This window comes from Xiphias gladius, chromosome 15 (genome assembly GCF_016859285.1).
Source record: "Xiphias gladius isolate SHS-SW01 ecotype Sanya breed wild chromosome 15, ASM1685928v1, whole genome shotgun sequence".
NCBI lineage: Eukaryota > Metazoa > Chordata > Actinopteri > Istiophoriformes > Xiphiidae > Xiphias > Xiphias gladius.
The window spans coordinates 29906897-29921412 of NC_053414.1; the positions used below are offsets into that span (position 1 = coordinate 29906897).

The 14516-nt window shown below is 40.5% G+C and overlaps 1 protein-coding gene across 2 annotated transcripts in view; it reads left to right on the forward strand.

The window, feature by feature from the left end:
- sh3pxd2aa (SH3 and PX domains 2Aa) overlaps positions 1–14516 on the forward strand; it is a 100165-nt gene that overhangs the window by 64597 nt on the left and 21052 nt on the right. For both annotated transcript variants that reach the window (XM_040147486.1, XM_040147487.1), the window contains exon 7: positions 1150–1278. In XM_040147486.1, coding sequence (XP_040003420.1) covers positions 1150–1278 — 129 coding nt within the window. The remainder of the gene's footprint in view (positions 1–1149; positions 1279–14516) is intronic.

Below are 14516 nucleotides of genomic sequence, written 5' to 3' on the forward strand. Positions count from 1 at the left end.
CGAACTATTCCTTTAAAAAGTAACTTACAACTTTTGACACACCTCTTACGCCAACTAATATTAGGAATCATGGAGCCTTTTAACTAATTGTTGGATAAATATTATAATGGGCTTTTTGTTATAAAGAAATATCTATGATTTTTCCTCTTTTTTACAGTTGTTTTTTGGCCACACAACATCCATTTATTTGTTTTAACCGCATTTTTGTTCTGTTCCTGGTCACATTGTTGACACAGACATACTGAGATACTTAAACAACAGAACACGACCGGATGTGAATCATAATCTGCTGAAATGTCCATCTGAATCTGCATGGGCAATTTCTCTGAGGCCAAACAAGCAAATAAGCATGTCTGCAGCTCAGATCAGATGTAGACCACGTGAACACATCGAAGTAAATCACTACTGGCATCGAAAAGGTTAAACATCAGAGAGAAGAAGAGAAAAGAAAACAGAGTGGCCTAACCCCAACTCAAATGCTTTCTTCTTTTGTTTCACATAAACATGGACCAAACCTCCTTCCCTGTTTCTCTCTCTCTCTCTCGTCCACTCATATGTTTCTATTTAAGGCCAGCAGTGCCGACTACCATGATTGGTGTGTTCACCCCCCCTCCCGAATCCCTGTCCAACGGCTGGCTCCCAGCGGCAGTGGAGGGGAGGCCTTTCCTCTCAACCGCACTGTTGATTTTCCACAGGGAAACTTCACCATTCTTCCACTCAATCGCTCCCCAGTCTTCCCGTCCAGTCGTTAGCAGCTCCTATATTTCTCCTTTTTCTTTTTCCCTCTCCATCTTTTCCTTTGGATCTTACAGTTTGGTTCAGGTCATGGATCCACTTTAGGTGCAAGATGCAGCCTGTACAAACAATTTCTACATGTTACTTCCTTTTGTTTTGAATCCTCCCAATGCTCCTCAGTCCTTCACTGTGGGCCGAGGGTCGACTCAGCTATATGGCCAGACATTTGAAACTATGCAGCCAAGTCGTAAGCTCGCGTTCTGAGTGGTCAAGGAGGAACAGCGGCGGCAGGGAGCGGGGGTTGGCTGATGGCGACATACCGGGTGCACAGCAGCAGCAGTGTAGTTGGTTGCAGTGGGCGTTCGCGGGGTGCCACAGCAGGCAGGTGGCTGACAGCCTGTTTCTTCCCCTTAGGGATTGACAGCTCGGAGCCCATGGTGCTGGAGCAGTATGTGGCCGTGGCCAACTATGAGAGGCAGGAGAATTCGGAGATCAGCCTCAAGGCCGGTGAGACAGTGGACGTGATTGAGAAGAGCGAAAGTGGTGAGTGGATTCTTTTTTTGCTAAGGTGTCAGTCATGTCTGTGTTGACTTCTGACAACCATATGCACACCCATAGCAGAGCATTATCTTAAACATGTGTTGTGTTTAAAAATAATATAAACATTAGGCTTCTTACGCTTTTCTTAGAACTGCTTGACATTTAGTTTCTTCGTTTGTTTCTTCCTGTTTGTATCTTCCTCTTTGAGCACACATTAGTAGCATAAACATACTCCTCATATAGTTATGCTCACTCAGGACCTCTGTCTGCCTCCTTTCTCCCTTCTCTTGATTTTACTCCCTGCTTTTCTAACCTCCTTTGTCCACGAGAGTCCCCCACTGTAGCCTCCCTCCCGCTGCTCTGCTCTCCCTCAGTCTCTCCCTTCTTCTCCCAATCTAACAATCTCCTAGCTGGGGCTTGGCACCACTTGGAGGTGCTATTTGGCTGGCAGCAGTCAGCATGTGTGGGGTGGGTGTGTGTGGACGAAAGGCAGAGTTATGGCTGGAGGCCAGTCTCTTGCCTCTTGCCTCTTACCTGCAAGAAGTATGTCAAGTAAATTCAAAAGCAATTTTTCAGCTTTCCAAAAGTGAGAATTGAGATGTTTGATTGGTTAGTTTCTATTTGAAACCAGGCCGCAAACATTGTGTAAACATTTGTGAGGATGTAGTGGTATGTATCCAGTGAACTACACTTAAAATAGTGCAGATCAACTAAATACTTATAGTATGCGCATCACCAAGAGATGCAGCACTTTGCTTTTCGCCTTGCCTACCCCACTGTGGAAAGTCTGTTTAGCAATCCAGAGCTGGATCTGATTTTTCCATGCAAACAGTGACTTACAGGCAGCAGCTTGCACAAGAGATCTTAGCAGAAAGCTTGGCACAAACACACTGTGTCCCTGTCATCCTTCCCGCTCTTAACTATACACTGAAACATGTGAATCCATCCTCTTTGAGTTATATTGGCTTGTGCATCATTGAGTGATTATGTGCCTAAGTATTAAATGAAGTTTTGACAGAGCAAAACAGTTGCACAGGAAATTATTTAGTTTCTGATTTGGCTTTCAAATTTGTACTCACGGAAGTCAATGACTTCATGAGAACTGTGGATGTCCTCATTTCCAGCACTCCTCTCAGCCTTGTTTGTAAGGTTCGGAAATGGCGTGTGTTACGGTTAACTTTTGACTTAATGGGAAATTTATTTTTCTCATGTACCTTCAATTGCCAGAATCTCCTTGGAGTTAGGTGCATGCATCATTGTATGCTTTGTTTAATGAATATTCATAAGTGTGCCTTAGCCACACGGTGATATTCTTGGGTGATCTCATTTCTGTATATCCAGCCTGACAGCATCTGCTCACCAGACCAGTTTGAAAGCTTCTTTCTGAACATTCACATTTAACATTGACTGAGGCATTTATAGCAACAAGAGCATCTTCTGATCTCAGAGGAACTCTTGCCCAAGAGCTGGATATTTATGCTGTCGTCATTTACTGGGCCAGAGAACTGGAGCAACAGCCATGATGATGATGACATCACTAAGAGGCTAGGCCAAGAAAAACACATCTGAGAGCTTTAATAATATCCCACAACCTCCTTCCCGCTTTCAAGGCTTTTCTGCAGCCTCCTGGTCTGCGTGTACTTATTTCCTTTGATATTTTCAATTCAGAGACTCTGACAGTCTGACTGTTAATTAAAGCTTATTTTCTTTAACACCCTAGTCAATAGGTGTCAGTGGAATACTGTGATATGTTTTAATCCTCTCCAGGAAATGCTGGAATCCATATTTTACCTGCTCTTTTCTTCAAATGCCGATTTGTTCCTCCACATATTGAGCATAGAGAGTGTTGTGCATTAATGCATTTTTAATCATTCCAACACACAATATTTCAACCAGCTTTTAAGTGTCTGCAAGCTTGACCTGATATAATTACGGGTACAACTCTGGAGATGTTGTTTTTTTTGCCCCTGTGAGAAGTTGTTGGCCTTGCAAGTCTTGACCCAGCTGTTTCACTGAACTGTGTCAACAAGGTCCATTGTTATACAGAAAAGTGGTTACTCATACCACACAGCAGCTCCTAAATTATCTCTTAATTTAGGAGCTGCTATCTAGCATAAAGTGAAATTTATGAAGCACCAAGGGGGTGGGGTTACAAAGACCGGAATCCTCCCTGAGAGAAGCGTGGAGGCCTTGTCTGGGCCACTGTCCTGGTTTTCTCCCTCTGGTTCCTCCTCGGACATGGGAAGCATAGAGCGTCTGGAGAGAGGAATGTCCCAGCTGGAGAAAATAAATCTGCATATGTGACCAGTTAAATTATATGGTGTGTCAGGCTAAGGGGAGGCAGTTATGTGAAAGAGACAGAGAAGAAAGGTCAATGTGGTTAAAAAGCCACAGAACTGTGTTAGATAGTGCTAGATTCGAATCCTGAGATCCCTGGAGTACCAAATTGGGCACATGGAGCAATACAGATAGTACTAGAAGGTTTAGATGCAAGTTTTTTTGTGAATTTCTTCGACTCTCCCAGAGTAAATCTGGATTTCCCCCATATAGTCAATCACATCCAGTGATCTCATCCAGCTTGCAGAACAAGCAAACATTTAGATAAGATAAAAAACAATTGCCAGAATCCTTCAAGGGCTTTTGAGATTATTAGCATCCGAATCCCCAGCCCCCACACACCTTTCTGACGTTTGAATTGGGGAAGGGCTGTGTCAACAACTGTTGTAACTCTCCAAAACCAACAATCACACCCACATTCACACCCGCTTCACGCAGTTATTGGTTATATCTATGGAGTTAAGCGTTGCAGCAAAAGTTGAGCTTGGATCAACTTATTTACCAGACAACCCTGTGTTTTTTGTTGGAGCCATCTGTGTTGTGGTCTTTGCTGCACCGATGAACTGGCTCCATTAAAGTGAATGAGTGATCTGTCTGTTGGTCTGTTTAACATTCTTCATAAACTTACTTCTCTCACTTTTTGTGTGTACAAATGTGCAACGTAATAGGTACACATACTTTTAAAGTAATGGTGTACTTTATATGTATGTGTAAATTTGGAACTTTTGGATATCCCGGTGATCTAGGGGTCTAAAACCCTGACCATATAATCACAGTGTCCCCATGGAGACATCTTGAATCACCTCCCCTCTTCTCCCATCATTTTGTGTCAGCTCTCTTCTGACTAGTAATAATAAAATTTAAAGTGCTTGAAAATACTTTAGAAAATGTACCTTCCATCAGTTTTGTGAACACATGGCCTAAACTACAGCTGTTTTCTTCTTCACTTTCTAATATCATCTCAGAGAATGATTGGTGAATTTAAGCAACAAGCTTTCCACTCTGTGGCCTCAGTGACAGAGGGGGAAATATATGGGGGGAAAAAAAAGTCTTTTTTTCCTTGTTTCGTCAGCCGAGACTAATGGATCTGCCAGGAGGACTTTGACACTAAACTGCAAACAGGATCCTCTGGGTTAGTGTGCCGCCCAAGGCACAACGCAGCCGGAGAAGCCATTTGCCCCAATATCTTGGCCCTCCTTGCTGCCAAGCTTTATGGGCATTTTGTCACAGTTGATTTGAAGAGATTAGACAGATTTGCTTACCTCTCTCTGGACTTGACTCTGCACCTCACATCATGCATTACCCGTGCTGTGTTGCCAGATAATACTAATCTTCTATTTTGAAAAATGATAACACTTATGTTTTGTGGACTTCAGTCACAAATTGCTGTAGTTTACATAGAAACAATAAAGAAATCTCTCAGTTATGTGGCATTGCATGTCAGGAGGTAAAACGCTGTTTGAGGGAGAATCAATGCCAGGAGTTTTGGCAACATTTTCCCACCACACATCTCCAAGTGCCCAGGTGATCTGGTGACGTGGGAAGCACTCAGTCTATCCCATAATGCCATTTCAAAAAGTTTGTCCTCAGTGCTGTTCTTGGTCTGTGTATATCAGCTTCAGGTAGTATCAGAACCTCACAATACATTAGGTAATTTATATTTCAATCTCCCCTTAGATTAGGGTAAGCCATAACTTAAGGCAATGAATGTTGTACTGGCTGGAAAATGTCAAGAAATACATGTGAATTCCGGCAATGACTGGAATTTAGTAAAATTACCAGTATATTGGACAGCCTACCCCTAAGGCTCTACCCCTTAAGAAACTGTAGGCCGAAAGCTTATACAGATATCTGGTTTAGGGTTCTGAGCCAAAGATGTTCATTCTTATATTGCCTTGAATATGGTAAATTACTAATTTTGTGTTTTCCCAGATAATAGCTCCATGAGATGTGATGTCCTGATGTATGATGGCAACTAATGTCAATTAAATAGTCAGTGAACTGTCAAACATAATGATCATCATAAGTTAAAAAACCATGACCAAAAAAAGAAAACTAGCCCCATTGAGAATACAGGAAAGATACAGTAAATGTATCCAATAATGTAGTATGAAGTATATGAATAACACATCATTGATTAATGGCACCGTCGTAAACTGAAGTCCTTGAGAGTATAATTTTAAGCTGTGTAATGAATTGTATTTTAAAATACTGAATTATCAGAGCTCCAAAATGTGAAATAATGTGGAATTTCCCTTTAACAGCCTTGTCTGGAGGGAGCTTTAAAGGGTTTTGCATGAGAAGCTAGCTTGACATACCCTCCGTCATGGGCTGTCAAATGTAGCCCATGTCTTTAATCAAGGTGTACTGAGGGCTATCTTAAAGGATGTTCTGGATCAGAGAAGGCTGTTTTGGACAGAGTGCACATGGAAGGCTGGAGGCAAGCATTAGCATTGCCTCCTGGCTATAAAACACATCCAGACATCCAGCATCAATCAGGGTAGTACGTTTTGAGCCAGGAGATAGCCTACTATCATTCCCAAAACACCCTAGCTTAGCCACATTAGTTAGTTTCACCCTGAGGCAGTGAAAAAGTGTTAAACAGCTTCAGTCACTTCATTCTCAGTATTGAGCTCAGGCAATCGGGGGATAGTGGAGGCTAAGATAAGAATGTACTTTGAGCTGACCATGGAGCCACTTTCAAGGGCTCATGTTAAAAACAGCATGTTTCAATAAGCACAGTACAGCATGTGTAGAGATACTGTCATAGACCTGACAGACTGCTATAAGCTCTGCATTTCTGAAAAGTATTTTGTCTTTAATGAGCATGATGATAGTATTAACACAGATGGGTGCGTGTGTGTTCCAGAGGAGGATACACATGGAGGATCAATACAGAGGTTTAGCCTGATCCCACAGAGCGTGATGTTTAGTCAACACTGGTTATTGAAAACCCAACCACCAGCTATCCCCTTCCACTTGTAACAAGTCTGGCTCAGTAAAAAGTCCCCCACTTTTTATTAAAACTTCAACCAGGTAACATGAGCTTCAAACTGGGATGTAATGCCTTCATCTTACAGTGTCAATAAAGACCAGGACCTTGAAATTGGCTCTGACTTTCTAGGAAGAAACAGCACAGAAGGGGTTGGGTGCCCCCTCATGTACCCTATTTTTAACTTTGAGATCAGCTTCGAAGTTTGTGTACATGATACCGTACCCCAAAACCAGTCTTTTGAATATGAAACACACACGCTCTTATTATATATAAGAGGGTGTGTGTGTGTGTGTGTGTGTGTGTGTGTGTGTATATATATATATATATATATTTTTTTTTATTTTTTTATTATTATTATTTTTTTAACTTTGCTTCTAAGAAATCAGGTTTATTGTTTCATCAGTTTTGAATTGTGAATGGCATTTAAATACTACAGTAACCATGATTCTCTGGGATTGTTTCAAATCTGAGCTGTAACCCTTGTTCCCAAATTCATCTAAAACTGACCCAGAATCAAACAGTCCTTGGAAATACTCCAACTGCTTATCATCTAACACTGTTAGTGCAGAAAATGAATTGGACGTTTACTTAGAGAACTTTGAATGCTTGAAATAACTTCTCCCACTTTGCTCCTCTACAGATAAATCCAGGTTGTAGGTGGAAGTAGAAAAGCCACCATTACTGCAGTGGCACCTCACATATAAACTCATACATAACACATTATAGTATGAATTTCACCTTGTAAGCACTTTTGCCAAGAAATTTGTCCAACAGATCATGTAGAACCAGTTATTCATCAAATCACATTAAAAGAAAGGTTATATTCTGCAAAACCTAAACTTTTTAACAGACTTTAGCACAGTTTTAGTGGACAGCTAAATGCCTTTTCTGGTGTCATAACCAGACCCAGACTAGTGTTTTGAGAGTGAATAACTTCCAAATTCACACAGGCTACCTTCATGTGTCAGAGGGGGCAACTGCCAACCATGATTAACCCAAACATCTCTGCTTTCATTGTAAGTATAAGTGTGTTCATTTCCGCTCCAACACTGCATTAATGGCAGTGGCACTTAAGAGCGCAACACACAAGTCAGCCGCAAGATTAGTCTGTAGACTGGGTGTCGTATCAAAGTAAGGGATTTTTTTTGACATAGACAGTTTGCATGGCTGCACTCTGCCAGAGAGATATGGTATATTTTAAAGCGTCACAGGGTCAGCAGAGTTTCAAATACATAGATGTAGTTGCTGGGGACTGTGTCTGGTTTTCAGTTGGGAATGTGGTTCAGTCACTTCAATAATGTTTTATCATCTTTACCATGTCCACCAGATGGATCAAAAGGATATTTTTAAATGATGATGATGAGGCTCTTGGTCAGAAAAGCATTGTTGCAGTTTAATCCCAATAATGAAGTTGGTGCAGTCAATGTTAAAGATAATACTGTGGGTAATTTCACAGCTGATTTTAGGCAGCATCAATTGTTGTGCTGCTATTTTAAGCATATTTTTTGCATCTCCCCCTCTGCTTACTCTGCAGAAAGATAAGCAGGCAATTCAATATATTGCCCTGAAAAGCAACATTGCTTTCCAGCGCTCACTGCTCTCCAGGGGATGTGTTTCTAAGTAGAAGCTTTGAGGAGGAAACAAGAATGACATTAACATTGTGGGTCCTCACCGAATGTTGCATTTCTAACAGACATCATGGCAAAGCTGTCTGATGACTGTTCTGATGATCCTAGAATGAGAAACTGAAAGGAAAAAGTAAGTTGTTGTTGTTGGAAAGGGAATTAGTGTGGAATACTACGTCTTTGAAGCCCAGGCCAGACATCTGCTGGCTCTCCCCCTCTGTCTTCTCTCTTTCTGTCTTTCCCACACCACTCTTTTAAGCTCTTTCTCCCCCTCACTCTCTTGCTCTCTTTCTCACCTCTGTCTTATTTTTATCCCCCTTACTTTTCAGATCCAACAGCACCTTATGCCTCTTCTATTCCTCCAAATCTCTCTTAATGGGGCCCAAGTCCAAGACAGTCAAAGATAATTTTGCTCTGCTCAGTTAGTGTACCACTGTGTTCATCGTGACCTCCACTTTTCCTCTGCGGGAAAAACCAGGCAATTATTGCCTGCCAAGACCCGGTGTAGCTAGAAAGTCCAATTAGAGCTCAGTGCTGTAAGAAAAGCAAATTACAGCCCCTCCACTGTCTTACATATTCATATTTTGTGCTGTGTGTGTATAAATGTGGGAGACAGCAGGTGTTCCTGAATAACCTTTCTGAATATTAGTCATTAGTTGCATGGTGCCTCATAAATCCTCCAGAACAGTTGGGTATGTTATGTCAGACAAACTAGCAAGAGTGTGTAAATCAATTTAGAAAAAAAACAACAACACGATTGTTAGACCTGTTTTATTTTAGTATTTGCCTTAAGTAAAGAAGCTGGGGTTCCACTTTACCAAGTACAAAGCCCTGACACTCATCCTATGGAACATCATGCGTTATAGCCGCAGTTGAAGTTAAAGGTCAGAGCTCTGGGATCGCTTTGCTCATTGGCTTATCGCAATTAAACACACACACACACACACACACACACACACACACACACACACACACACACACACACACACAGAAAGAGAGAGAAAGAGAGAGAGAGTGAGAGTGGAACCAGCCACTAATAACCTGGTGTGATGATTTCAAACTGTTTTATTGGCTTAACAGTATGCACTTCATTGTCAGGATACCTTTTATTTGTTCTGTTCTGTGCCGGTTAATTTTCACCACTGCCCATCCCACCAACTGGCTTTAGCCAGTGTGAGTCTTGTTTTTCCATGGCAGGCCATGTACATGTACATGTGCAGTTATTTGTCATATTTCGGAGGAAAAGAGATGTGTTTTCTCCTATTTAAAGTGGTCTTTGATCACAACTTGAACCCCTTCTAGGGCGTGCCCTGGCCTCCACAGGAGGCAAGATTATCATAACACCATCATTTTTCATCCAAATGTTGGAGATAAAGAGAGTAACATTTGAACATCTCTTTATCTCCAGGACCTATAAACAGTACATACTGTAGTTTCACTGTGTGCATGAATTTTTACTTATCCAAAACAAAAAACTTGAAACACAGTGTTGTAATCAGTTCCTAGAGACTTTCCATTACATTTTTAAGTTTGAAATACCATGCAGAATGAACGACACATTAACAATTTTGTTTTTGTTCTTGCCAGTAGCTGAACTAACAATGTAGATTCTGTTCTGATGCTAAGAGGCAATATTTAAGGACATTAGAATTAAAAGAGTACACCCCTCCGGAGCATGAATGTGTGTAGCAAAGTGCAGGGCAATGTGCCTATAAGATAGAGAGATAAATGGTGTACAAAGTGGTAATTATGTCTCGCATGTAGTGGTGATATTTCTTGTGCACAAATTAAAAATTTGGCCTTATGTTTGCATTACAGGAAAAGTCCCAGTGTCACCAAAAACATATGAATTCATCCTCTGGGGACCGTGAGTCCATATATAATTTCCTGACAATTTGGCTGGTAATCACTGAGATATCTTGATCTTGATCAATGGAGGGACAGACAAATGAAGCAACAACCCAATCCACCAAGCCATATCACCATCCTTACCAGGAGTTCAAACAACACTGCATTAAAAAAAACCACAAAGGAACTGGCCAGGTGTGTGGAGGGGAGAAAGTAGTTAGGATCTGAACTTTTCTCGCAAGCCCTATTGTTTAATTCTTCATACAACTACTTCTGTCATTTTCGTGGTTACAGCTGTGTTCAGCATTGTGAATACCTTTCAGGAAATTGTCCAAAAGTGTGCATGATTATTCTAATTTGAACCCCCATCTCTATAACAATAGACTTTTGCCCTGCTCTGCCATCATCAAATGCTACATTATATGAACTGCTGTGGTTGAAGCATACCCTGGCTGTTAGGTAGTGCCACTAACAGGACAAAAATAAACAAATTGGTTACTGTCCATAGTCATTCTCTTTGGAAGTGAGCACATTCGCCCTTTTGGGCCCACCACACCCCTGCTGAACTTCACTGGTCAGTTTATGCATCATTCCATGCATATGTTGAGCCAAGTTATGCTTTGCTTTAATTGACTCTGAGTAATTTTTCTCCATCTGGCTGCCAATCTTTGGCCCAGATCACCTCCTACGAGGCAGATTTTCTGTGAAAACTGAAATCTGTCTACAGGCTTCTCACACATGACGGTCAACCCACTTCTCTCAGGGCCCAGGTTTGCCACGCTGCCAGCTGGCTATTACACTAAGAAGTGACTGCTTTTCAATCTTTTTCATTCTATTTTTTTTTTTAACTCACATCTGCATCTTCATTTTGTTTTTTTTACTCCTTATCTCCATTCTTTTCTACTCTTGGTGAGAGTAGAATGTATGTGTATATTTGAGGGGGGAGGGCAGTCTTTCTGGTCCTCATTTATCTACTTTTACTGTGCCCTCTTTCTCCAGAGCTGGATTTATAGGGGAACTGGGTCCTTTCAAAACCTTGCCTTGTACTACCATGTGTGCGCATGATGGTTTCTGCAGCTTGGCGTGTGTGAATGAGACAGAGAGGCAGCTTGACTGGTTCTGGCCTTCGGGATGCTTTGTTTCAGTGTGCATGTGTGAAGAAGACAAAAAAAAAAAATCTGCCAGCCTGGAGATGGCCAAGAAATATTGTTCATTTTTCTTCCCACATGCAGTTTTCTTTTTCCCCAAACACTTGAAAATGTGAATAATCTTTCATTCTGATCTCGGCTTTAATCAGCAGTAGAGCTAAAGAGAGTTTTTCAGTCTGATTTCTTCAATCAAGTACAACTTAAAGAACTAAAACTATTTTTTATTATTTATTGTTCTGGGGAAAAGCCATCCATGCTTTTAATTTCCCACATTTGGACTTCTGCAACTCTCATCATTCTGGCATCAATGAAAACTTTTTACAATGTTTTCATTGTGGACAGTGCTGCAGCTGTGATTTAAACAGCTCAAACAGATGAAATCATATCATTCCTGATTTAAAATTTCTGCACGGTGGAGTATGAACATGTCTGTCTACAAATTCTCAGACCATTTAACTCCCACCACATTGGGATTCTTCTAAAAATGTAGTTGGAGAGTTTCTGTCATGTCTTCAACGCTATTGTTATCTTTTTGTGTTGTGCTCTCTTGTTAATGTTCTTACTGACAAATTTTAGAATGAGTTATTAGCATTATTGTTTGGATACTCCTTTCTCCGTCTATTCAAACACAAATCCCCATCAACTTTAGCAACTGAAGGTAAGATGAGATATGCAGCAGTTTGGGGGGGTCACACTTGCCACTGTTGATAGTCAACAGTCACCTCAATCCTATATCAGCACTGGAGATTTATTATTCTGTTTTTCCATCATGTGACAGGTGGGCTAAAGAGAGGAAGAGCTCCTGCATTTGTCTCTGTGAAGAAATCCTGCTCTCCTCTGTACAGGTGGCTCCAATTCTTCTTTAGCCTTTTGAGTTAGTTGAAATGAATCTCCCTATGAAAGCCCTAATGTGTTTCATATGGACTAAGCTATTCTTACTGCTAGGCAGACCTTTTATATTCCAGTAAGGCAGAAAATAAGTTAAAGCCTTCAGGAATGAAAATACAAACTCTAAAAGAGGAATCTGGAGCCTGTAAGGCTGTGTCAACAGTTCACATATTAACACATACAAAAGAAATTCACATAGTTAAATTCACAGTTTAAAGCTATAATCTGGTCATTGCTCACTTTTCTAAGCTTTATCCCCCAAAATGAAAGTCTTCTAGATGCCTGGCTTTATAAATTTTAACACTGTGGTGAGCACTGTTCATTATAACACAAGGCTTCTTAAACCAGAAGCTACGGTGTAAAATTAAATTAGCAAAGTATGACTGTTGTTGTGTCAAATACAATTTCATATGAAACCACTACCTCCACCAGTTGAGGCCAAACAGGATCCTATATTGATCCTGAATGGCCCAAAATGAACTACGCTGACCTCTCCTGAAGCAGACTGCACTGTAACATCTCTGCAGGAGTCAGAAAGCAGTCAGCAGGGGAGTACACACAATCCACAGAAAGGTAGTGTAACTGTGAGGAAGTTCAGGCTGGAGGAGCTACACTGCAGCTACTGTGCATAACCCCATGTGTCTGTAGGCCTTCAGGTTAAATTAACTTCTGTGTTGACTGTGAGACATGACCCACCTTGGGGAAATTCAGGGGAGACAGTATTTCAGTATGATTTTGTGTGTGAACTTGTGTGTGTGTTGGAGGAAGGTGTATTTATGCTGCATATAAACTGTCACAGTCAGGGTGTCTTAGGCCTCTCTGTGCTTATATAGGTATAAGGAGGGATGAGGCCACATGCAGGGGACTGGGCAGGCTCCTCTATTGTGGTCTGTTAACTGTCAACCCAGTAATATTTTAATGACTGTTAATGTATTTGTTGTTATATAGTCTGGCATAAATGAAGCGCAGCACTACTTTTCTAGGAAGAACATTCAGTTTCCTGTAACGTTACTGTTTAGGCTACAAATGCTTTCTAGAATACATTCACATTACCTGTAAACTACCCGTAAATTATCTGTTAAAAAAAAAAAAAAAAAAAGGTTAATGGGTTATTTTAATGTACACAGATCATGTAAATAAATTTAATTCTGGTATCAAGAGAATTAATATGAAAGAAAATGAACATTAAACTTAAACACATAAGAGATTTCAACTGCACCTCATGGTCTTCATCAGCAGATAGCGTTTGCTCATGTCTCTCTCAGCTGATGATGCTAAGTTGTAAGTTTGCAGTCCAATTGAGAAGAATCCATCTGCTGAGAAAGACCACAAAATGTGGTTGAAAGTCTGGGAAAAAGCTAGTAAGTGTACCTTTAGTGTTTTTTTTTTTTGCACACAAATAAATTTTGAATATGTGTGTTGTTGAAAGAATTAGCCATTAAATTGTTTACTTGATAAACATAAAATCAATCAGCAGTAATTTTGATGATCATATATACAATTAAGTTATTTATTAAGAAAAGAAAAAGCCAAATATTCGCTGGCCTCAGATCCTCAAAAGTACAGATTTACTTGTATTAACCTGAATTAGCAGGGAAGTGCATTTTTTTCTGATGACTGCATTGGGTTATACTGCTTATTCCATGGCTTCTTTGTAGCAATCAAAATATTGTTAAAGAATTGTTTATCCATAAATGGAAATTATTTAGACTTTTTACTTTGTAATAGTTGAAATTATTACCGATGTAGCTATGAGCATTAATTTATAAGAGGACAGTGTAGTTATTTGAAAATAATGCATGTGCTCTGTTCCAATCAAATTCCAGTTTCTCTGAGGTTATGCTATGTAATTGCTTATGCTGTAGCTGTGTTATACGGTAGGAACACCCCTTCCCCTTGTTACCATTACGGTTTCTTTCCCTATGATACAACTCTGTATTACTGGCATATTTTCCACATCATTCCAAATAAGTGTTAATGTGACTGGTGTCTTGCCGGGTAATAACAAAAGAGCATGATGAGTTGATTCACCCAGGCTTCTCCAGTCACACTAGTGAGCTGAGCCCTATGGCTCTAAATGCATTTGAGCAGTGATGACCTTATTGTATGACTCATTTAGAGAAAGAAAAAAGGAATTTGTTGAATTTTTTGTTTTACTTTTCTGTCTATCTCCATGTGTCTTTTTTTACAATGTCACTTCTACTGCACTCACATATTCAATCACATTTACATAGAAAAGGACACTTGAGACCATTCTGAGCACTTTAGACTGCGGGGATGCCCTTTTAAATCCCTAGGATAGCAGTGAAATTTGGGTTGAGTGTATTAAACATATAGCTCTCAGCAACTACTATTAGAAGTGCCCAGAAGTGCCCATTGGGTTGTGGTCAGATGCTGCAG